The following is a 25,548-nucleotide window of genomic DNA, read 5'->3' as shown; positions in this document are numbered from 1 at the left end:
TGATTCGGAGTTGGTCACAATTCAACTTACATCATTGATATTTATGACAGAGTTCATTAATTGCAACACATTTAGATTGGAGGCCATCATAGGAAAGGGGGCTTGCTGAGGTCAGCAGACCACCATGTCTGTGATTGCCTTTCATTAAAATGTACCCCAATTTCCTTGAAGGAAACAGGATTATGTTTAAAAAGAAAAGTTAACTTTTCAAAACGTTTGTTGAGAGTAGGCAGTGAACAAGTATATTACTGCCTTCCCCCAATAATGTTTTTTTTCCCATTTCACAAAGGGGAAAGGGCCCCAAGGGGACCCTTTCCATTTTGTGAATGGGTAACCACAGTAACTTAGAGCTACGTAACTTTTCAAGGGTTTGGGACTGCTATTTCGGTCTAAAACCGCCGATTTGAATATCTATTTGGAATAGGACGCAAAATACACACTTGCTTATGCATTTCTAAACCCATTTTTTTTGCAGTTGCATACTCTGAATTGGGGCATTTGCGACAACAAACATTCTTTGTACGTCTGGCCCTTAATCCCCTACGCTAGCAAAGGACCACACAGAGGCTTGACACTGAGAAGATGTGGATCTCCATTGTGAACCACACGTGTGCTGAGCCTCTTTCATGAATATGAGGGAGCCTGGGAAAGATTAGTAGATTTGCAGAGTGGCAAAGCATTGCCGAGTAGGACACCTTGCCGGGATCAAGAGTAGGATAGCGGCCAGCAGGCTAGCAGTTAGTTCCTAACCGTACAGTAGAAACTAAAAATATATTTTCTCTGAGATGTTCTCATTTAGGAGGTATGCTGGTTTGAGATGGCTCTCGGCAAAAGCCTGCTCCATCTGGGTTAAGGTCAAAAGAGCTCTGTATTTGGATGTGGCCAGAGCAACAGGGAACATTTGGTCCATACAAAGGGGATACAGGTTTAAGTTAGGTTGCTCTACAGCCTTAGCGAAGAGGGAGAGAGTTCACTTTAAGCTGTTCGCTGCACTATCAGTTAAGACACCATTATGTTCCTTATCAAGACTTAATCCACAGATCTAGTCAGGGCGAATGCAGGCTTATTTATAGTTGTATACCAGGTGTGAAGAAACCCTAATGTACGTCACCTTTCAATATGGTTAGTTATTGCTATCTGATTTAGATGTAGTCTTACCAACTCAGTAAATAGCTGTCTTTTACCACAAAAACGGACTTTTAACCCATAGATAGGAAAGAGTATGTATAGTCCCTTCTGTTTCAGGTTAGCTGCCAAAACAAAGGAAGCGAACAACCTTGGACATGCTAGCTGATTACACATCTGGCTTGCATGCACTAACACATGTAGACACAGGCATGCACCAGTGTGCCTTTGTGTATGACTTTGTTCATATGTGTCAACATGTTAAAGTGAGACCTATTGGTTTTGTGCTAGTTTTATACAGCAGTTCAGCCTGCACTTTTGCTGCCTTCATGTGCTGTCAACAAGAGATGGCAATGCTGCCCAATATATTGATAGCCAAGCCACTGATCTAAGAAGGATGATTATGGCCTGTTGGGGCTCGAAAGGCCTAACGTTACACTACTAACACAAGGGCATGGCATTAGGGCGGGAGGATCAAGCCTAGTGAAGAAAATATGACCACCTGTTGATTCTATACAAGGCAGCCATCTTTGAACAGTAAAACAAAAACATAGTATGTGTAAAATACGGTTACAAGAGGGCTGCCATGTTAAAAGTAAAATATAGTGATCATCTTAGAATGATATTATGTATAGTGTATCATTGTTTTCCCTTTCCAAGATTACTGTAACATTGATTTGAAACGTGGTAGTCATTTTGGAATAGCAAACCAATTATACATTACGCACCATAAAATTCCAACACGAGAACCACGTTTAGAATCAGTCTTACAGCAGATTGGGGAGTTACACACTTGAGAGCTGCACACACGAGATCTGCAAAAACATCAGAAAAATAAATGCTACTCTAAAAAGAATATAAAAAAAATCTTTATGAATAAAATACATGTGTAAGAAAAGTAACAGAATCTGACAAAATGTATGACGATTAACCCTCCTTTTCAGATCTAAAATAGGAATTCAAATGGAGGCGAAAAGATAGAAGCAGCCATTGGGAATACTATGACTAAAATACTCTTGCCGGCTGATCCTAAATTTGATTGGCAATGTCTCAAGCTAATGACCGAATGGTTCTGAGCCAACGTAGCAAATAGCTTGAGAAGACTGATTCTAAGCCCGCTATATGTACTTTATATTTAATTTAAAAAAATACAAAATGACCTTGGCTAACGCCAGACCTAAAACTGTCGTAGGCATAATTGGCTGAACTAGATTTATGTTTTTTGTAATTGCCTACACACAGTCAAAGTACTTAGAAGGTAGATAAATTAAAGCTGCAACAGGCTCAGAAAGTTGAATCTGGAAATGCTTAAAAATTTAATATGTAATTACTGAGAAGATGGCACAACATCTTTAAATAGCAACAAAAGAAATTCTGGATGCACACAGATGTAACTCTTTGCAACATATTAATCTTAACTCAGATCAATGCTTTAGACCAGTTTGCTCCAGTGGAAAGTTGTCATAAGAAATTATTAATGAACAAATTAGGGAGCCTATTTGGGCTTTGGTGGACTGTCCCCCATTCCACAAAGTCAGCAGAGGCATGAATACCACTGCATTGGTGGTGGACATTACACCATATTTGCCAGGCAGGTGGCGATCTCTATACCTTGAGTCGAGGGCCCGATGCAGGGTCTCTGTCAAAGGCACTGAAAGTTTGCTGAGCGGTCCCCATGTTTGATCTAGCCACTCCAGCAAGGTTTTTTGTTCCGACTCGTTGAGAGTTTTCTCACCGTGTTTGGGGGGTAATTTATTTGCTTTCCTGTTCTGGACCACAAAGTTTATACTGATTGTCCCGAACAGTAAAAATGTATGTCAGAACATCTGCCTAAAATGGGAGTGGATGGTCTCAGGTACTTTTGACTAATGGCTCAAAACACTTCAGTCTAAGGATCCTACTGGTGGAGCCAGCATAGCCTCCACTGGTTTAAACATGGTGTTTACCCTCACTCTAAATAGAGTGTGGTAGTTTGGCAATGGAATGCATGCCATGTGTTTGTTGGAGTATCCCATCCGCCAAACTCACTACCCCATGCTAACTGGCATGACGAGCCAAATCGGTCAACAAATGGTGGAACAAACTTTCATAAAGACAAACTGTAATGTAGGCGTAGGCAACCACTAATCACCCTTCCCACCAAAAGTCAATTAGAGCCTGTCCGTCCTCATCCTCCCATCTTGATTAGTTGTGGGCCTCATGTTACCCTGGAATATAACTCTAGCATTGGATACAAATTGAAAATACCAAGGAATTCGGAGACCATTTCACATTAACGTTCTTAACTATAATGGCCACCCATGAACAACTGGTAATCTGTGTTATCACTCAACAGATATGAGGTGATAGTCTTGTAATGGTCTTGGGCTCAAAGGATGTTTGAAAATAAACTCAACGGCCCTTGTATTGCAACCTCCACAGATGATCTTACTTTGCAAAACTACATTTGCCTTCTCCAAGCAATAATATAGTGAGAAAAAATAACGGGTTTCAACAGAAAAGACATTTCACCAAGCAATGACTTAGCAGTAAAGAGTTTTGGTAGAAAAGGCAACTCACCTGTTTCATTCGATCAAAATCTAAGGCGTCCGTAGATACGTCATTGCTGCTGTTAACTGGCTTCATCCTACAGGGTATGGGGCGAAATAGGAAGAGAGACATTGTCAAAAACCAAAACATGAATTGTACATGGTTGAATCTAAACCTATGAAACATGAAATGTGTGAGTACATTAAATGATGGTCAGACATTCAAACAAATCCAATTTTGTATGTCATTCTGCACCTGTGCAACAACGTTATTGTAGTGTTCAGATGTAAAACCACTCATTGGTAGTACCAGATCCTGAACACTTAAGACAATAACCATGGAATCAGCGATGCAAAATAAATCAGAAATGTTATTTCTGCATAATTTATTCAGTTATGTCATTGTTTATGTACGGTGCTCACATACATCCGGGGTATAGTTGCTTCAGAGTACACTGGATCCAAGATGGTGGTCAGATTGCCATTAAATGAGTACTGTTGAGTGAGGCAATAGCAACATCAACTAACAGTGTGGGACTTTAGTCATTTATTTAAGATCGCATATGTATAAAAAAAGGTCAGTTAATGTCAATTTGAGTGATATTAAAAGTAGGGTTTGCTGAAAAATGCAGAGTCAGCAGGAGGCTTTCTGTCACCTAAGAGCTCTGACCAGAAGTACTCCTTACTACCAATATAAACCAGATTCAGTGTAAGTGACGCAACATGGTCAAGTTGGCAGCTAAGATGATGTAGAGTATCATCTTCTTTTAGACAGTGACACACCTAAAGCAACTTGCTTCTGTATAGAAACTAGGTAGCTCATGGCTGCCTTGATGTTAAAGATGGCTAACCAGGAAACCGATTCTCACTCGTCTTTAGAAAGGGATGGAATTGGTGCAGAATAATGCTTACTACTGAAAGAGAAAGCTAAACAGTTGACATCAAGGTGACTGTCTGACAGACAGCCCTGGGGAACCTTTAGGTCACTGGAAAGAAATTGGGGGTTTACAGGGAAGTTAGTGTGAAAAGGGGTTTCCAAAGATTCCTGATCCTAGCCCGTCCTGCAAGCTTAGTGGTGTTAATTTGGAGGAGTTGTTTGTGGTGAGAAGTGGCTAAAGACAAGAGGCCTGATTCACAAAGTATTCACTTTTGAGTAAGTTTACTACTTTTCAGTATTTGCAAAATGCACCTTGTATTAACTTACCCTTTTGTAGCATCTCCAGCACTATACATGGCCGACCCCTGGTAATGCAACACCCTCCCATAGAAACCAATGGAGGTAGGGACTTACTACAACAATGCAAGTTGGTACAAAAGTGTAAGCAACTACAACATTGTAGTTTGTGAATATGGAAAAATAATCAACTTACTGTTATGTTATGTTAAAATATTTTATACCGCGCACGTTCACCGAAACGGTTTCTTGGCGCTTATAACAGATGCGGAGGGCAAGGGCAGAGGCTTACTCAAATGCTAACTTAAAAAGGAACGTCTTCAGTGTCCTACGAAAACACTCATAGGAAGGACAATGGCGGAAAGAGGAAGGAAGGGAGTTCCAGAATTTAGGGGCTAAAAAAGAGAAGCGGAGGCCGCCATGTTTCTTGCGACGGACTTGAGGGGTGAGCAGGAGATTGTCAGCAGAAGAGCGAAGGTGTCTCGTGGGCGTATACCGCTTCAAGCTAGAAGAAATGAAGACGGGCGCGAGATTGGAGAGGGCTTTGAATATTGTGCAGCCAAGTTTGAAAGTGCAACGTTTGGCCACCGGGAGCCAGTGCAGGCTCCGTAATAGCGGTGAGACGTGCTGGTGCTTAGGCTGATGAAATACTAAGCGAGCAGCCTGATTTTGTATCAGCTGCAGCCTATGGAGCTGGTAGGTGGGGATCCCTGCATATAAGGTGTTAGCGAAGTCAATTCTGGACATTACAAGAGCCAAGATGACGAGGATAAGTGCATCTCTGGTGAGAAATCTACAGATTTTGCGTATCCTGCGTAGGTGGAAGAAGCAGGATGATGTTACCGCACTAATCTGAGGCTTCATAGAAAGGTCACCAGAGATGACTACACCAAGGCTTTTCACAGAGTTGACAGGGCGGGGGGGGATCCCGAGTGAGTGGGGCCAGAAGCTGTCATTCCATGGGTTGGCGGATCCACCCACCAGCACCAGCTCAGTCTTTGTAGGGTTTAATTTGAGCTGGCTATGAGACATCCAGTTCGAGATGTCTAACAGTGGTTTGAAAACTAATGCGGGAGGCAGGAGAGGTGTCTATAGGGAAGATCAGCTGCAAATCATCCGCATAGTTGAAAGTTGTTGAAGAGGATTTGCGAAGAGAAACTATAAGGGGCTGCATATACAGATTGAAAAGCAAAGGGGATAGAGCGGAGCCCTGAGGGACTCCGCAAGAGAGTGGAGAGAAAGGAGCAGAAAAAGTGGAGAGATGTACGGCTTGGGAAAGCTTGTCTAGGAAAGATCTGACCCAATCGAGGGCTACGCCCTGAATGCCGGCGTTAATGACACGGTCGATCAGTATAGAATGATCGACCGTGTCAAAAGCCGCCGACAAATCCAACAGGACGAGGGCTTGAGAGATGTTATTATCAGCACCTGTTCTTAGAGTGTCCATAACAGCCACAATGACCGCCTCAGTAGAATGAAGGGGGCGGAACTCGGCCTGTTGGGGATCTAAAAAGGACGAGCACTCGATGAAGGCGCTCAGACAGCGCGTAACATAGGTCTCCAAAATCTTTCCTAAATAGGGGAGAAGAGAGCTGGGCCTGTAATTACTCAGGACCGTAGGGTCAGCATTAGATTTCTTTAAAATGGGTATCACCACTGCCTGTTTAAAGGAGTCAGGAACTACTCCAGTAGCCAGCGAGTTGTTAAGGAGTGCCAAGGCAGGGTCAGGGCAGGCCAGGAAGATTTCTTTGAGGATCTGGGGAGGGCAGCAATCATTGGGGGAGCCGGAACTAACTTTATGCAGTAGCCTATGAAACTCAATAATAGAAATAGGGGGAAAGGCGTCTAGATGCTGTGGATTATTGGGTGGTAAAGGAAGCGGAAGAGGGGATGGGGCAGGGGAATATTGTTTTTAATAGTGATGATTTTATCCAAGAAGTAAGTATTTAATGAGTCACATAGAACCTGAGTGGGTAAGGGGGGAGGGGTGACCCGGTCTGGAAGGGAAAGCTCGTTCACTATGGAGAATATGTCTTTTGCCTTAGTGGCAGACTCCATAATTTTGTGGGAAAAGTAGATGGTCTTGGCCGAGAGGATGGAAAATTTGTAAGTTTTTAGGCGGTTCACAAATTCGAGCTTAAGTTGAGGGTCATAGTTGCGTCGCCAACGACGCTTGGCCTGGCGAAGAGCAAGTTTATCAAGTTTTAATTGATCGGTGAACCACCGCTGGGCGTCATGAGGCTGCATGGATTTTATAGTTTTCAGAGGGGCGACTGAGTTGCATGCAGACAGCAGCCATTGTTCAAGGGCAGAGGCCTGATGAGTTACTGAGCCGGAGAGCAAGGTAGCGGTAGATGCCAGCATGGAGTGAAGTTCAGTCAGATTAGCTTTCTTCCAGTTGCGGGCTAGAACATTAGTCGAAGGGGGGGGACGACAGGGGGTAGATAAGTCAAAAGAAAAAGAAATGAAATAATGGTCTGACCAGGAGCAGGGAGTCACTAGAGGAGGCGAGATTTCAAGGTTTGCCGTCCAGACCTGATCCAGAATATGACCCTTGCAGTGAGTGGGTGTCTTGATAAATTGACGGCAGTTCATACTTAAGAGGAGGTCCGAAAATTCCTCCGATAAGCGACTTTCCCGAGGGTCAGAGGGCCAATAGTTGAAGTCACCAATGATGATAACTTTGGCGTTATTGATGATCAGTTGGGAAATGAGGACACCGACCTGTTGTGGAAAGGAGGGCATGTAGTCAGGGGGTCTATACACAAGGACACAAATAAAAGAAGATCTAATGGAGGTAAATTTGATTGCAAGAATTTGTGTATTGGGGATCGCAGTGCAGGCCAGGGTGGTAAAAGTGTGCTCTGTACGGATGATAGCTGCGACCCCCCACCAGTTTGTCCCACTGGACGGTTAGATTGCAAGATATAATAGCCAGTAGGAATGGCGGCGAGAATGTCGGGAACTGAATCATCGGTCAGCCAGGTTTCGGATAGAAGTAGAATATCCACAGCACTGTCATCTAGTAGATGAAAAATTTCAAGCTGATGTTTCACCATAGACCGGGTGTTAAGGTACAGCACGGTCAAGGGGGAAGTCCCTGGTGATTGTGTAGAGTGATGCAATGATACAGGCTTAGGGCGAAGGGGGGAAATTGCAGGAACCGAAGAGTCAGGGGAGACCAAGATACCACAATCCTGGGCAGCCCTGGCGGCGCGAAGCGGTAGGGGCACTGCATATTGAAGTGTAAGAAGGTCAGCAGAAGTGTAGGTAAGGATTTGGGCAGAGTGTGTGGCCGCAGGACGCGACCGGCCGCGGACGGGCACAGACGGGCTTGACTTAGGCTCGACTTCTGCGCGAAGTCGGTGCTCCCGCTGCGCTCATCCGCTGCGCTTCCGCCAGGTCGCCATAATATAAAAATCAGAGGTGAGCCACTAGACTGCTAACCTGCGATGTGTAGGTGCAGGGCAGAAGTGGTGCTGAGAACCGGAAATGGCGCTCGAAAGGACGGCCCTCCGCACAAACGGCACTATGCCGGGGCGGAACGGGGCCAGGAGCGATGTAGACACAGGTAAGAATGCTCTACGAAGAAGTACAGACTGTCAGAGCAAATAATACATCACACGCTTAGTTACAAGCAAACTTTAAAATCAGCTATTATTCAGCTATTAAAATAAGTAACAAGAGCAGCATACATCCGGAGCCTCAATCGCCGCGTCTGTCAAGCGAGGGATGGAGTTTTCGCGCTAAATATAGACAAACAAATCAGGAGCCACTAGACCGCTAACCTGCGATGTGTAGGTGCAGGGCGGAAGTGGTGCAGAGAACCGGAAATGGCGCTCGAAAGGACGGCCCTCCGCACAAACGGCACTATGCCGGGGCGGAACGGGGCCAGGAGCGATGTAGACACAGGTAAGAATGCTCTACGAAGAAGTACAGACTGTCAGAGCAAATAATACATCACACCCTTAGTTACAAGCAAACTTTAAAATCAGCTATTATTCAGCTATTAAAATAAGTAACAAGAGCAGCATACATCCGCAGCCTCAATCGCCGCGTCTGTCAAGCGAGGGATGGAGTTTTCGCGCTAAATATAGACAAACAAATCAGCAGCCACTAGACCGCTAACCTGCGATGTGTAGGTGCAGGGCGGAAGTGGTGCTGAGAACCGGAAATGGGGCTCGAAAGGACGGCCCTCCGCACAAACGGCACTACTACTCAAAAGTGTAGTACATTTTGTAGTACTACTGTATTACTGCAAAACATAATACAAAGTGCAGTTTGTGAATTAGGTCTGCACCGGCAAATGCTGAGGAGTAATTGGAGGTTTCTCCTTGTGTGAGGCATGGTCCACTCTATTGAGCCCAGTTGCTACAAAGTGTTTGAATCTAGTAAGAAGGAAAGTCATGATGCATGCTGTGGTTTAGATGCAATTCCACACCCGAGAGCCAACTTGAATAGTGGGTGTACTTGTATGGCCCTCGCTCGTTGGGACAAGTAAGGAAGTGATGTAATTTGTATACCTGAGAAAAGGACTGAATCATTGCAAAGCTGCTCTTCGGTGTAAGGCTGTTAATATGAGTGGTTTTGTCGACCAATATCAAGAAAAATGAATCTACAGGCCTCAAGGAAAACAACCACAGTATGATCAGTGTATCATTATGGAAATCAGAGTCTCTGCCCCCCATAAAAAGAGACCCCTAACGAAGGTTTTGTTTCTTAGCAAAGCAGGGCACATTTTCTCTACTTGCTGAATGAAACCTCACTTTGAATTCGAACCTTAAAAAAACATCAGCCGCAGATAATCGTTTAGCCGATTGAAGAGAAACTTGGGCTATGGGGGGTGACCTCAATTGGTATGGAACAAATAACGTGTTCAGCATGGAGCAGCTACATTTTAGAAATTAGGATGAAAGTCAATACCATGCAAAACAGTTGGACTGATCCAACTGACATGTCCTATGAAAATCCTGTATGATTCACGACACAATGCAGAAGCACATCTACAACTGGTAAGAAAGTGTCATCTTGTAGTTAATTTAGGCAAATGGACCCACTTTCTTATTGAACTCCAGAATGTGCTGCAGAGAAAATCTCAGGTCCAATCTTAAATGGCACAATCAAAAACATTTCTTCTTGTCTACAATCTCTATTAAGTGAAGGGAATCCCCATTAGAAGCACTGAAAGAAAGGACAGTCAGTTTAACACCTCAATGGTCAATGAAACAGGGTTGGCTGGTCATACATAAAACTGTCAAGGCAGGTAGGAAGAGAAGTAGGGATGCAGGGCATGCCTGTGCTTTTGCAGCATTTCCCTACGAGGGTTGTCTGTGATTTCTCACAAAACAATTTCATAGAATACCAATACTGAGAAACCACTTAACCTAAATTGTTTAGTGGCAAATCTCAAAATGAATGTTATTTGCATAAATACTTTTTATAGAGCATATTTTGTGCGTTTTCATAGACAATCACTTAATTAGAAAATCTTTACTGAGACACCATATGTTCCTAATAATTGTTGTAAAATTTGTTATGTTTTGATATTTTTAAACCGTTCTTCCCTAATTGGGATTTGACATGGTTTATGCCACTGTTTTAATTAACATATATTCAGTTACTTTATGTTGTAATATCTAAGTACAATAAAATAGTATTGTTTAGTTTTCCTATCATTTTAACTTTAATGTAAATTTCAACTTAATTATGTTTTCTTGTAGGTCTTTTTTTACGTGTAATGTCATATGTAAAAATTGGGTTGGTATTAGGAGAAGATTGTAGTTAAAATATACCATTTTAAACGAACAAAAACCACTGAAATTCACCAATTATAGTTAAATGAAGGAACTATAACTTGCGCACTTGCCATAGAACATGTTATGAGTGATGTAATATGTGAAGTCATAAGTAGTACATGGCAAGGGCTTAAGTTATAATTACTTAAGTTAACTATAACTGGCGAATGCAACTATAACGTAATTTTAAAGTTTGGATTTTTCAGAGAATTTCTAGGGTTTTATTTTTTAATATGAAGTAAGATTTTATTACCATACATAACTAACACAACCACCATGGCCCTATGGCCGAGTGAAGCACAGGGTTTGGGGCATGGCCTGGCGAGGCCCTGCTCCCAACCCTGACAGGCAGACAACCAAAAGTTCCCCACCCCATTACAGCCGAATCACTCCAACAGTCGTGCAACACCCCTTGGAAACCCACCCAACTTCTTTTGTTTTATTTATTTTGGTCCACTGTAATCTCACAAAATTTCACGGGGAGAGTTGCACTTTTATTACCCCTATTCCACACACATACGCTCTTACTTCCTGGAAAAAATAATAATTTGAGATATCATCAATGATGTCATTTAACAAAAAGGATGCGCAATTTATAGTTATTTCACTGACTATAAAGGGTGCAGTTCAGTGGCTTTTCGTTTTTTGAATGTAAGTATCTTATTTCAACACATAACTATAGTTTTTCAGTGAATTTCTGGGTTTTTAACATAAGCAAAGATCTTCCTACCATACCCAACTATAAAATCACAATAAATTCCGTTTTCCCTATATATATATATATATATATATATACATATAAATATATACACACATATATATATATATATATATTTCTCTCCAACACACTCCAACAATTTTTGAAGAATACAGGACACTCGTAGTTCAGTTATTTCAGATTTATTCCGCAGATGGAAAAATCACGACGCGTTTCGCCATTACGGCTTGATCACGCTCGTCTCCCTGTAAACACAGCCATTTTTTTTATACATACAACACCCTAGTGCATAGTTACAAACTTGGGGAATATGCAGCCATCTTAGAGTGGTCAATTAACAACAACGAATATCCAATTGACCCAAAAAAAAAAGGGAATCAGTGAGAGTTCACGCCTTTATTTCCCGAGGATGGTATCACCGAATTTCATGTGTAATGATGTCACAATTATGTATTTATGTGATTTTCTCACTGATTCCCTTTTTTTTTGGGTCAATTATTTAATTTGATCAAATGTGATTCTTTTGACATAAAACTTTTTGGCGCATTCGTACACATAATTTGTGTTATACGTTTTGATGTGGACTGTATGAATCACAGGAATATAGCCCGGAGGGGCAGCCAAATACTGGATATTCGTTGTTGTTAATTGACCACTCTAAGATGGCTGCATATTCCCCAAGTTTGTAACTATGCACTAGGGTGTTGTATGTATAAAAAAAAATGGCTGTGTTTACAGGGAGACGAGCGTGATCAAGCCGTAATGGCGAAACGCGTCGTGATTTTTTCATCTGCGGAATAAATCTGAAATAACTGAACTACGAGTGTCCTGTATTCTTCAAAAATTGTTGGAGTGTGTTGGAGAGAATTACGAAGCTGGCTGGTAGCTTGGTGCAGGACCGCCCGTGACAGCCGGACCCCTTTTACCAGCAATAGTGGAGTGCACATATATATATATATATACATATATATATATATATATATATGATGCATACGAGCTAGTCTTGTTTTTTGGTGGGTAAATGCATGTCCCACACAATCAGCCTATTTTAGCAAAACGGTTCAAAAGTTAATAAACATGTAACAACACGTGTTGCCACACAGTGGAATGACCTTTGCAAAGCTGGACTGGTCACATTTCTGTTGCTTATTGTTAATGTTAAACTGGTACTAATGAGGTGCAACCAATTCCTAGAGAGTGTTACCAAGTTGAAAAATGATGAAATAATGAAGTAATACTATTACAAAATGTGCCGAATAATGCTATTTGCCTGTTCTTGCCACATAATTTACTCAACCCTGCCGCATTATTTGGCTCTTTACTGATGCATATTTCCAGTGGCCCTGATATGTATATACATATAAATATAAATATATATATTTATCCTTATCCCCTCTTATTTGATCAATTCTCCAATTATCCATAAGGATCCATTTAACATTCCAAAATATTTCAAATATGTTTTCAATTATGTACAAAATATTCTGCAGTGCAAGTTAATTTTTTTGTGCCACCGAATGTAATGATTAATTTGATCTAAGAAAAGTTAATTTTGCATACGTTTGGAAAATAATGTTATCACATGCTACTTTAGGGCTGCTCGAAAAGTGCTTCTTAGTACAGATCTGAAATTGCTTGAAGACTGACATTCGTGGCAAAGACCAATCATCAAAGAGAAACATGAAGAAAAACCACGTAGTAAATATACAGAACACAAGTAATATCATTGAAACACTGCTCTTTATATAGCAGCCAGGAGAAAGGAAGGAACTGAGATGCGAAGTGTTCCAGGGATGGAGGGTGGAAAGGTCAATATCATGCTTTGCACTTCCCGTTCTCGTACTTTCAGTACCAGCATGCACTAAGTGGGAATTGAAATAAGTGCACATTTTTGGAAGAGCTACCCCAGCGCACATTTTCTTGATACCCAAGAATTGTCATTACAGAAACTAAATAGCACTTATTTCAAGCCTCAGCTTTTACCACACTGCAAAACCTATTTAGCCATATTTTAAGCTACCCCACTGCTCCCACCAAAGATAAGTGACCAATTGTGATGACATCTATTTTATTGTACAAGCGCACCAATAAGATATTGGTGGTAATCTTTAACCAGAAAAAGGAAAACATACAAAGTGGTATCCTAACACCAGGTTGCTTGGCGCAACAATAAGTTGGCGTGTGGCCTCCTAAGTGCAGGATTTGATTGTTGGGAATCCTACCTATTGGTTACTGTTTGTACAATGCCTTCTTTCTATTTGGAATTTAAAACGTGGATGTTTTCTGGAACTTTGTTTATTACAGACAGTTCATGATATATATATTGAGGCCACAAGTCTAATTGCAGAAGAGAGTTCTATGACATCCACTATATCGACTTACCACTACACTGTAAGATTATTGTTTACATACTACTTTTAACCCCACCTTATACTTACCTTGGTAGGTAAGTAGTTTTTTTTAAATTAAGAATATTTTTATACTAACCTTACAGCATAGTGGTAGGTTGATGTAGTTCAAGTAATATCATTTACATGAGATATAAGGCAGTATGTACGAACACATTTTTCCATAGACACAGAATGGGTAAAATCATTTGATACATCTGTCCCATAGACCCCACATTCATTAAAAAAAATTGCATGACTGACCAGTTGGGGAAATGGTGTTAATTCCGCCTCTAAATGAAGACAGTGTTGTTGCCTATAGTGTTTCTGTATTGGATTTTATACCAGGAACACCAGTCGTATTTGTTAACCATTTCTATTCATGTATCTTGTGTGAAGAAGAAAAAAACAGTGTTCACAAACCTTAAATTTGTGCGGTTAAAATGTAAGGCGCTGCAAACCAAGAAATCGCAGCTAGCTGTGCGGAGGTCAATAGGACAATATTTATGCGCTTACTAGTAAAAATGGTGTTCTTTCATTAAATAACAATAGTACAGGAGAGAAATGTATAAATGTGTATATAAGTGGCAGCCCTTTTTAACTAGACAATATGAGGTCACATCAAATGATTCCTCTGCAACAATAAGCATATTACAAATATTACTCCATATGTTCAAATAATCACAACAACAAGCAACTGGGGTGAAGATAGATTAAGACAGGCAGTATAAGAGGGTAGCATGACAATGGGTTGAAATGTGGCACCGGTCTACAAGCTAACATCCGTAACAAATAGTTAAAATAAGCAGTTTTACTAAGAAATTCTAGAAAAATATTTTTAAATTAACTTTTTCGGGAAAATATTTCCAAATTATTTCAATGCCCAAAATGCCTCCAGCCTAATTTGGTAATAGTTTGATGGTGACTATGGTGGATAAATATAGACTACATAGGTTCCTGGATGCTGCAAGAAAATGGAGAATAACAAATCCCAAAAAAGTCATGAGCGACATGGACAAAACATAACGGTTGAAAGCACTGGACAGTGAATGGCACGTTTCAAGTAGACAAGGTGAGACAGTCATAATGCTGGAGCACGCTTCGGTACCTAAAAGGTGGTTGAGATTGTATGGGACTCTTAGCTTCTGGACTCTTCACCACTGGTGGAGTTCTATGGCAATGGAATGAGATAGCAAATGAATTCATCACTCAGAGGTTATATCATTTGTTTGCATGTCAAGAAGACACAGAAATTATTCAGCTCACCTAGATAGCAACGACGGTGCAGGTTTTTCAACAGAATTGCTTCTTTCCCATGGCTTCTTCCCAGCGTCTGCAATACATCAATCAGCTTTTGTAGTAAATTTACTTTGTTAGTTCTTGCAATATAAAACTGCTGGGCCCTAATGTCAACGAATAGGGGAACCTATTGTGTCAGATACACAGTATGAACAGTATGTGATGAAGACCTACCTTCTAAATAATACATTAAGAGATGAAAATGTGAAAGTTTGACCAGTAGATAGAATGTCTATAGAGTGCAAGGCCCCAATCGAAGTATTTTTTATTAACCGTTTGATTATTTAAAATCTTTACAGTAAAACCAGCTAAAATCAATGCCCACCACCCATGCCTCCCCCTTCTTGTTACAACATCCTTTTTGCCTTTAAACCGGAGGTTGGTTTCATGTTACACCAATATTACAATAAAACCCATTAAAAATAACTATAGTTCTCTTCGTTGCCCATTGATGATATTGCTGGTCCCTTATTGTCCCATAAACAGTCTGAGTTTCAAGAGCTAAGGATAGTGCATTTATAAACTCGCTTCTAAGGCCTGTCTAATTAAATGGATAAACTTTACCACTCTTGCGAGAATATATGTTTTTGTTTCCGAAAGACACCAGTCTGACGCATCCTTACACAATCTGATGCCAGAGTCCATAATATAGGACGAAGCAGCCTTTGTCGTTCACTCATCAGTTTAGGGCAGCAACATAAAAGGTGAAACCAGGATTCCCTGTGATAGTTACATAGCCAACCGGAGACTGCACCATCTTCTCGTGCCCATACTGGATTAAAATCCAAAATTCTAAGGGCTGTGAGCCTCCTAAAAAGAATTTTCCTGCAAGCTTGGACCTCTAGTGCTTCCCGTAGGTACTGTTGAGCTTTCCCTAAAGTATAGGATTTGTTCAGTGCCATTATGATGGTATTACAGCGGAGTGCAGCTCGATCCTTTTCGAACAAAATGGAGTGGACTTGCATGTTTCATGGTATTTGACCAGGCCTTTTGCGAGATATCAGATAGAGACAAACTATCAGCTTCAATATTTAGGGTCCCTAGTGCTTTGCCCAACTTGATATGCCAGGGGGAGTCCTATTCTCTAAAGATTATTGCCAGATGATATTTTAGTGTGTTATTCGAAGCTTTGAGGACCCTGATGTAGTACTTAATCAGGTTCCACTGAAGGGCCAATTCAGGTCTTCAGAGCCCTAATTCCAAACGTAGCCTGTTCCTTGCATGCCTAGGTACTTGTAACATACACTTGTGGGCTTTGACCTGAGCGGCTGCTATTAATTTGTCTAAAGCACCCAGGAATGCCAGATGGCCATAGTTGATAGGCGGTATTAATTTCGCCTTTAGCACCCTCAGCATCGGATCTGCTCTTGGGCAGGACAGGCATTGGCTTAGGTGTATCAATGTTAGGATTACACTGTTGGTTTTGGCAATCAGATGTTTTGTATGTCTTTCTGGAGTCGCCCTCTTGAATAGCCAAACCCAAGATAATTATAAGCAGCTGTTGTCCCAATTTGGTGGTCTCCCAGTTTCCAAGTAGCTTGTTTTTTGTGGGGATATCTACCAAATATCATTATCTTCGTTTTGCTCTGGTTGACTGTCAAGCATTTTTCCTTGTTGTACATTCCCAGCTCCTTTAAAGCTCTTTGAAGATCCACCCTGGTGTGATCCAACACTACTGTGTCATCAGCGTACTGGAGGATTGCCTTGCCTAATCTCAGGGGAACTAGACTGGCCGGTTTCAGGGCACTCCCCATGTCTGCTGCATAAAGATAAAATAATATGGGGGCTAGGACGCAACCCTGCTTCAGGCCGTTGTTGGTATCAATTCTTGATAAGGCTGTGGGGCTTATATTGACTTCAACACAGGTCCCCTCACAAAGAGTTATGATTGCTTTCAAAAGCTTTGGTGGAATCCTCCAGGCTGTCAGTTTACCCCAAAGTCTGCCCCTATCAACTCTGTCAAAGGCTGTGCTATAATTTATGAAACAGCAAAACAGCCGTGGATACCAGTCTTTGGAATGGAATGGAATGGAATGAGAATTTGTAAAGCGCGATGGCTACCCAGGGGCGTCCCAGCGCTGTAGAAAAAACTGATGAGTTGAGCTGAAGGGGTGGGAGTGAGGGGAGCAGAGGAAAGGATTAGGCGGGGTTTTATTAAAAAGCCAAGCTTTTAAAAGTTTTCGAAAGGTAAGCAGGTTAGGTTCTGATCTGATTAAGAGGGGGAGAGAGTTCCAGATCTTAGCCAGGTTGTAGGAGAGCGAGCGGCCTCCGCATCTGGCTCTTCTTATGCGTGGTACGGAGGTAAGGTAGGAGGTCACGGATCTGAGGGGCCGAGATGGACGATAGGCTTCCACCAGAAGATGATTTATGGCGGGGCCTGTTCCCCAATAAGAGCGATGTGCAACGCACATGCTCTTGAATTCTATTCTAGCTCTCACAGGGAGCCAGTGAAGGTCCTTCAATCTGGCTTTGACTGAGGATCGACGAGGGAGGTTCAGCAGGATTTTTGCCGCGCAGTTTTGAATAACTTGTAGTTTGGTGAGTGTGGACTGTGGGGCGCCAAGATATAGGGCGTTACCGCAGTCGAGACGCGACAGGATTAGTCCTTGGACCATGATCCATCTTGAGTGAAACGGGAGGAGGGGGAGAATCTTTCGGAGCAGTCTCATCAACCCAAAGCAAGTAGCGGCAAGTTTGGTGGCTTGGTGGTTGAAGGTGAGATTTTGGTCGAGCCAGATGCCTAGGCTCTTAATTTGGTCTTTGGGTTGAGGGGGGCTGCCTAAACAGAGGGGCCAGATGGAATCAATGGATTTCGTGATGTTATTTCCAAGGAGCATTACCTCTGTTTTGTCCCCGTTAAGTTTTAGATAAGAGTCCGACATCCAGGACGCAACAGCTTTCAGGCATTTATGTAGGCTGTGGTGAGAGTTGAAAGGAGGGTCCAACGCTACCACCAGCTGAGTGTCGTCCGCGTAGGTGACAATTTTCACCCCAAAGGGGCGGACAACATCAGCTAGGGAACTAAGGTAAACATTAAAAAGGGTCGGACTCAGGGAGGAGCCCTGAGGCACTCCACAATTAAGAGGTTTACTAGAGGAGGTGAACTCCTTTTCGAATACTTGGAAGGATCTGTCTGTGAGGAATGATTCCATCCAGGTAAGTGCTGTTCCTGACACTCCCATCATACCAAGGCGGTGGAGTAAAATGCTATGATTTACAGTGTCGAAGGCGGCACTCAGGTCAAGTAGGACGATGGCCGTGGAGCCGCCACCGTCCAGGATCCTTCTTGCCTCCTCCGTCACTGCAATCAGGGCAGTCTCAGTTCCATGGCGAGGCCTAAAGCCCATCTGGGTGGGGTCCAGTATATTGTTGGATTCTAGGAAGTCTGTTAGAACAGAGTTGACATGCTTCTCCAGAAGTTTGCTGAGCCAGGGTAGGAGGGAGATAGGTCGGTAGTTGGAGGGGTTGGACTGGTCGAGGCTGGTTTTTTTTAATAGGGCTTTGACCATAGCTCTCTTCCATAGGGGCGGGACAATGCCAGTGTCGAGGGAGGAATTGAGCAGGTCTTGGATGGTGGGTGATATCTGGCTGATTATTTGAGTAAGAACCCTAGGAGGAGCTGGGTCAACTGGTGATCCGGATTTGACCAGTCTCATAAACTTTTCTAGATTGGTTTTGTCAAGAGCCGGGAAGTTATTGAGAACACTGAGTGGGACTGTCGTAGGGTCAGTGTTGGTGGGGTCTCTGGACGAAGTGGCAGAATGGGGGAAGGAGGAGTTGATCATTTCTATTTTATGGTGGAAAAACTCCGCTATTTCCTCGCAATGGATCTGGGTGTTATTGTGAGCTTTAGAGGTCTTAGGAAGTTGCAGGAGAGATTTAGCTATACGGTAAATCTCCTTGGGTTTGGACGCTGCATTATCTATCTTTTGTTCATAATATGTTGCCTGAGCTCGTTGGATGTCTGCTTTGTAATTTTTAATAGCTGCTCTGTAACTAACTTTGTCTGCTAGGCAGTAGTCAAGGCGCCATTTTCTCTCCACTCGCTTACAGGCACGTTTGGCCTCCCGTAGATCGTTTGTGTACCATGGGGCTGTTGGATTGCCCCGCTTGGGATGGGTGCTTTTCAGTGGGAGTACGAGGTCTAAAGAATTGGTGATCCATCTGTTGTAATTATCGTTACACTGGATAGGGTTAGATGAGTTAGAGGGTTTTGTACACTGTAAGGAGGTTTGCCATTCCGGTAGGGGGATTTTTTGCCAGTTCCGTGACTGCTGAGTCGTCGGGGGTTTAGGGAGGGGGTGATGGGGGAGGGTCCAAGTGAATGGGATAAGAAAATGGTCAGACCAGGGCAGTGGGGAGGGTTTTTGGCAAGAAGGTTGGGGCAGTTACTGAAAATGGGGTCTAGGAGATGCCCTTTTTGGTGTGTGGGCCCGAGGACAAGTTGATGTAAATCCAGGGCTTGTAGGCTTGATGTAAGTTCTCTGGCGGAGGGGTCAGTTGGATCATCCAAATGGATGTTAATGTCGCCCAGAATTGTGTCGTTGGCAGAGTGCCAGGTTTGCAACTATCGGCGCAAGGTTCGAAAGAAATAGACCTTGGGGCCCTGGCGGGCGGTATATAAGCATGCCGGAGAAGGTATGAATGGGGTTGAATTTTATAGAGAAAGGAAGACATTTACTGTCTGGAAGGTGCACAGGGGTGCTAGTAACTTCGTAATCTGCTTTATAGATCACTGCTAGGGCCACCTCCAGTTCCTTTTTTCCGGTCGAGGCGGAGTATTTGATATCCAAGCGGAAGAGCTTGTACCAGATCAGGTTCCTGCAGCCACGTCTCTGTGGCAAAGAGTATGTCTGGGTTTATTTCCTCTAGCATTAGGTAAATTTCCATAGAGTGTTTTGGAAGTGAACGGCAATTGAGCAGAAGCATGGAGTATGTTGTGGGTTTCATAGGGGGGTGAGGGGCAAAATGAAAGCCGCAGTTACTGCATGCAGGGTGTTTTATTGAAGGATCCCATGCGTGTAAACAGGGTGGCTCAGGTAGTTGGTATAGTTGCCGTAGGGAGTGCGAGCTATAGGTGATGGTCTGGCTCGATGAATAGGCAGGGGGAATGGCCTCTGGCCTCGTGCGGTCGCGGACGGGCGCAGACGGGCTTACCTTTGGCGCGCCTTCGGCGCGCAAACGTCGCGCCCGCTGCGCTCGTCCGCTGCGCGTTCGGAATATGCACATAATTTATGCAGCTTCAGGTAAGGACCGTGGGGGCATGGCCTCGAAAGGGGGCGTGGCCTCCGGTCTTAGCGAGATGGCGCCAAGGAGTGTTAGGGATAGCAGTGCCGCAACAGCGATAACTCGGCTGCTTAGGACAACCTGTTTCCCTCAAAGAGTGAGTATTTAAAAACACAAGTATTTAAGTGACACAGATTTTTTTAAAAATAGTGACTCGCTCCCGGCTTCCGCCTCAAGAGCACAACAACCAATGATTTACCCGGCGCCCTGAATCGGCGTCTTAAGTAGTGGTTGGCAGGGGGGCATGGCCTCGAAAGGGTGGCGTGACCTCCGGTCTTAGCGAGATGGCGCCAAGGAGTGTTAGGGATAGCGGTGCCGCAACAGTGATAACTCGGCTGCTTAGGACAACTTGCTTCCCTCAAAGAGTGAGTATTTAAAAACACAAGTATTTAAGTGACACAGATTTTTTTTAAAATAGTGACTCGCTCCCGGCTTCCGCCTCAAGAGCACAACAACCAATGATTTACCCGGCGCCCTGAATCGGCGTCTTAAGTAGTGGTTGGCAGGGGGGCGTGGCCTCGAAAGGGGGCGTGGCCTCCGGTCTTAGCGAGATGGCGCCAAGGAGTGTTAGGGATAGCGGTGCCGCAACAGCGATAACTCGGCTGCTTAGGACAACTTGTTTCCCTCAAAGAGTGAGTATTTAAAAACACAAGCTTGTTTGGAGAGGTAGGCCAGGGCCATGATCTTGTCCATTGTTGAGCTATTTGCCCTGAAGCCGGTCTGATAGAGTGGTAAGATTTTGTTGTTATTTTCCCAAGCCTCTACCTCTTTCAGTAGTAATTTCACATAGGCTTTAGCTTCTACGTCAAGCAGGGCCACTAGCCTAGAGTTGGCGGGTTTAGAGTGATCACGTTTATGGATCTGGATAGGAACAGATCCTTTCCATAATTGTGGTATTATTGCCGTTGAGCAAGCATGGTTGTATAAAGGGGTAAGAGTTGAGTAAAAAAAAAGCTTGAGCTGATTTAAATACCAGGGCTGGAATGCCATTGAGTCTTGGAGCCCCATTGTTTTGTATTATCCTGATCACCCTTATTGTCTCTGGTTCTGAGAAGCCGTTTCCCTCAATCGTCTTTAATCCTGCCTCCTGTTCGCTCTTGGAGAGGGGTTCCGTGTAGCAAACCCCCTTTAGTTCTTTTAATATATCTTCAAAAGCACAGGCAGCAATCAAAATTTTAAAGGGTTTGAAGTTACAGTAAATAGAAACAAAGTGTGTGCCACTATCAGAAACCTACAATCAGATACAGAAACTTCTTACCAGCATTTAGTATACACCAAAAGAACATTGAAATAGCCTACAGCAGCACATCCCAGTAAAACAAAACTAAAACAAAACAAAAGTTCCATAGCCGGACACTAGAGTTAGGCCTCCACATGCGGCGACAGCAAGATAATTAAGTTTCCAAAACGCTGGTAAGTGGACTTGTGTCTTTGAGGTTGGGTAGACATTTATCCAACTCAGGAGGGGAGCTAAATCTTGTATATATGAAAATCAAGTGGAGTGGCCTGTCCATCAGGATATGATCTTACCCTCATACGAGTAATAACGCTGATAAGGATGAGGAACAATATAGTTATGAAACTCAAACACAGCCATCAATGTGCCATATTTAGGGACTGCATTTCTAACCTTTTAGCAGCATTTGTAATTTTTTTAACATGCAGAGAGAAAAACATTTATTATTCGTAAAGGAAGGAACACAAAATTACATCATAGGAATCGGTCATAATACCTGTCGAATTCTGCGGAGTTGGACCTCGGGTAATGGGTGAAGGAGAGGGGATGGCATCCTCCTAAAAATAAATAATAGCATTTGAGTTCAGTGTGCGGCATTTCCAAGGTTTTTTTTAAGGGAAGAACGTCTGTACATAATTAATATTATCTTTGTACTTTCATGTTGTTATTGTGGTCCAGAAGTACATATGCTGTAAAGGAACGGCCAGTCTGATATCAAAAAGTAAAAATAGCGAGAGAGACACATTTCATTAGTAAATGAAATGAAAATTAAATGTATAAAGCGCTCTTTACCCTGGGGTGTCTAGGCGCTGAAGAGGTGAAAGTAAAATAAAGAAAAGCTCAGTTGTGTGGGTGCGATATGTGGTATATAATATGATGTGCTATTTGTAATAAACGTTTATTAACAGTGTTGAGTGTGGGGAGAGCTTAATGCTGCTCTTGCCCAACAATGGAAATAAACAGCGATTGGGAACCTCACTACTAATACATGCACACAGACAATACAAAACAAAGATCACCACAGAGAGATCAGAATAATCATTGTGAAATATAAACACCTTATAAGTACTGATAAAAAGCTCAATAAGCCACACAAATAACCCACAGCAAAGTGTCCAACATCGCAATATTGTTACTTACACTCAATTTGAACAAATCAAAAAAAAGCAGAACTTGTGGCTTTTCTCGTTACCTGCAGTTATTTGTTATTTTTTTTTTAAGATGCAGACATTGTATATAGCATGTTCGTTTGCATTTTATCGACTACATTATTTATTAAGGGGCTCATTATGATGGCAGAAGGACCGCCACGGCCGGGCCGGCGGTTGCGCTCCTTCCGCTCCTTCCGCCATCATACTGACAATTCCCACAGCCAAATTAGGATGGCGGTGGGAATCACAATGATTCTGCGGCGGACGGAAAGTCCATCTGCCGTGGTTCCGCAAGGCGGTCCTTTCCCGCACTCCTTGCGGAACCCAGAACCAGGGCGGAGCGCCGTGCATGCACCGTCATAGTGATTATGGTATACCCTGCGACGGGATATCTGCAGCAAAAAGATAGGTGGAGGCTGGCTTTGGGGGGCCCGTTGCGCGTCTGTGTGTGAGGGGGTGCACTGGGGTTACCCATGGTAACCCCCTGCAGTTCCATGCGCTGCTTGGTGCCTGCCACGGGGTGAAGGGAAATGCTGTGCATGCTCTTTAAACATTGCGGACAGTGCTGCAGCGGTGCGTCCAATATGGCGGGCACATCCTAAATGCACTGGTGAGACCGCCACACGTATGGGGGTGGCCCCAAAACAGTTATGATGGCGGGCAGACTGATGTTCGCCCATCATCATAATGAGCCCCTAAATCAGAATTTAAAGTAGAATTTGTTTTATTTTCTAACTGTAACACTACATTTACAGCACATTGCGAATGTGGCAAATGATATGCTGGGAACACAAAGAGCACTAAAAGTACAAATAATGGAACTCATGAGATGAACTGAACAGTTACCCATCACACAGAATATCACTTCAATCAAGGCGATGTGAAAACTTAGGATGTTTGGCAAAATCATAGCTCCATACACATTCGAGGTGGAGAGTACGAGAAAAGGTATGACAACTTGAAGCAAAACGGATGCATAGACTGGTCTCTGAAACCACGTGGGATGAAGATTTACTCTGAGCTACTTGTGTTACTCTGATGATCTATGGTATCGTAAAATACTAATACTGAAAAATTAAAAAAGTTGGCCTAACTTATTGGCAAGAGATTTCTTTTGCAACAAAACAGGGATATGTCAGTATAATAAATCTAGTACAAAATGTCCACTGGTTAGAGCTCATGTTAAGCGTATTGAGGGTTTTATGTTTAACCTGTAATTGAAAAGTGAACCCCAACACTGTGTCAGTAGATTCATGCAAAATACTTGTTTTCGGGATACCTGGATTTTCCGAAATATTTTGGTTGGTGATGTGAACTCCGGAGGAAACCATGAACTACATGACTAAATTACTGCATTCTGTTAACTTTGCTATTAAAACTGTAGATGAACATACGTTACCTTTTGGGTTTATTGCATGTATTAAACTAACATTGGCAAAGTCAATGGGTTTCGCGTTTTGGCTGCCACTTTAGACCTACTGACTTTGCAAATGTTTGTATAGTCGAATGGTTGTAATGCCTGCAAGGGGTAGCATTAATACCCTGCACTACCTAAATGACGTTGAAATGCATTACTGCAGATTATGGACAACTCCCTTTGGTATGAGCTCAGAGAGCTACAGTACACATTTCATTTCATAAAGCCGTATTGGCACAGCACAAAGTCTGGCTTCTTTCAGTGGGGGGGGGGGTCCGTACAGTAAAGAGTTTTTATTTACTTGGTATATGTTAGGCCTGGGCGGTGAACTCCACTCCGTTCGTGGAGTTTTCTGCACTCCGCGCTCTGGAGCGGGGTTTTTTCCCAAATCATGAACAGTACGTTGGTGAGCGCGAGCTGCCGCTCGGGTAGAATTTTCACCCGAGTGGCAGGAAGATCAACTCGATCGGCAGTTCGTGCCGCACTCCGCCGCTTGAGGAACTCCAGAGTTTTTTTGTCACTTCCGCTCAGGCCTAGTATGTATACTGCGTAAATCTAACAAAAGCAGCCAAGCTCTGTATACTGTTAAAGCAGAGCCATTACAACCTATGATCGGAATGGTAGCTGGTTTTGGAGTGCAGCTGCAGTAATTTGACGTAAATGTGCGAAGTTTGCAGACTGAATAGAAATGTAGCCCCTGTATTATCTCATGGTTGGTAATAACTCAAACTAATTATGCTATCCAGCTTATCAACAGTGTCTGGAGATTCATAGTGTCATGATCCATACGAGCCAATGGACAAACATCCGCACTAACATGAACTTTAGTTTTATATAACGAAAACTCGACCCCAAGGTACTGGAACGCTTACATGAGCACTAGTAATCTTTTTGTAGGCACTGGGGAGATTACTTGAGTTGCCCAAAATCACAGCATATTCAGCGGACTCGAACCTTAAACACTTTGCTCGAAAAACAGACATTTGAGGCCAGCAGATTCTGTGTCTCGCTTGTGTTTTAGGGTGCTATATACAGGGAGCTAGTCTCCTCCTAAGCTTGGCAACTACCTAGAGTTTTCTGCTTTTTTTCATAATTAATGCACCACTCTAAGTCTGAAAGGGTATTGTTTGACTTATACTGGGTGCTCCATTGTGTCTTGGCAAAGATATACCTCTCTGAAGAACTATAATTATAGTGAAACATTTGTCAGAGGTTGCTTTTATTCTTTCCAGGATGGCCTGGATGATATTTTACCAATACAAAGCTGTAATACTGTGCCTGAAGTGGTCATTTTACAGCTCAGTGTGGATGGCCCTGTGCTAATCCTAGGCTTACAGACTTTGCTGTAGAAATGGCAAGAGATTTGTGTTCCTTTCTAGCTCTGCTTTGCTAGAAAAACAGATATTTCAGGTGAGCAGATTCAGTGTCGCC

The 25,548-nt window shown here is 42.9% G+C and overlaps 1 protein-coding gene across 12 annotated transcripts in view; it reads right to left on the bottom strand.

The window, feature by feature from the left end:
* Positions 1–25,548, bottom strand: part of EVL (Enah/Vasp-like) — a 528,612-nt gene that overhangs the window by 19,681 nt on the left and 483,383 nt on the right. For 6 of the 12 annotated variants that reach the window (XM_078660166.1, XM_078660172.1, XM_078660164.1 and 3 more), the window contains 4 exons: positions 22,046–22,106; positions 14,994–15,060; positions 14,836–14,898; positions 3,685–3,751 (listed from right to left, as the gene is read on the bottom strand). In XM_078660166.1, coding sequence (XP_078516292.1) covers positions 3,685–3,751; positions 14,836–14,898; positions 14,994–15,060; positions 22,046–22,106 — 258 coding nt within the window. The remainder of the gene's footprint in view (positions 1–3,684; positions 3,752–14,835; positions 14,899–14,993; positions 15,061–22,045; positions 22,107–25,548) is intronic. The other 6 variants (XM_078660169.1, XM_078660175.1, XM_078660173.1 and 3 more) reach the window with 1 other exon arrangement.

Source organism: Lissotriton helveticus, chromosome 9 (genome assembly GCF_964261635.1).
Source record: "Lissotriton helveticus chromosome 9, aLisHel1.1, whole genome shotgun sequence".
Classification (NCBI taxonomy): Eukaryota; Metazoa; Chordata; class Amphibia; order Caudata; family Salamandridae; genus Lissotriton; species Lissotriton helveticus.
The sequence above is the reverse complement of the archived record's forward strand: the minus strand, read 5'-3'. Positions and strand labels throughout refer to the sequence as shown.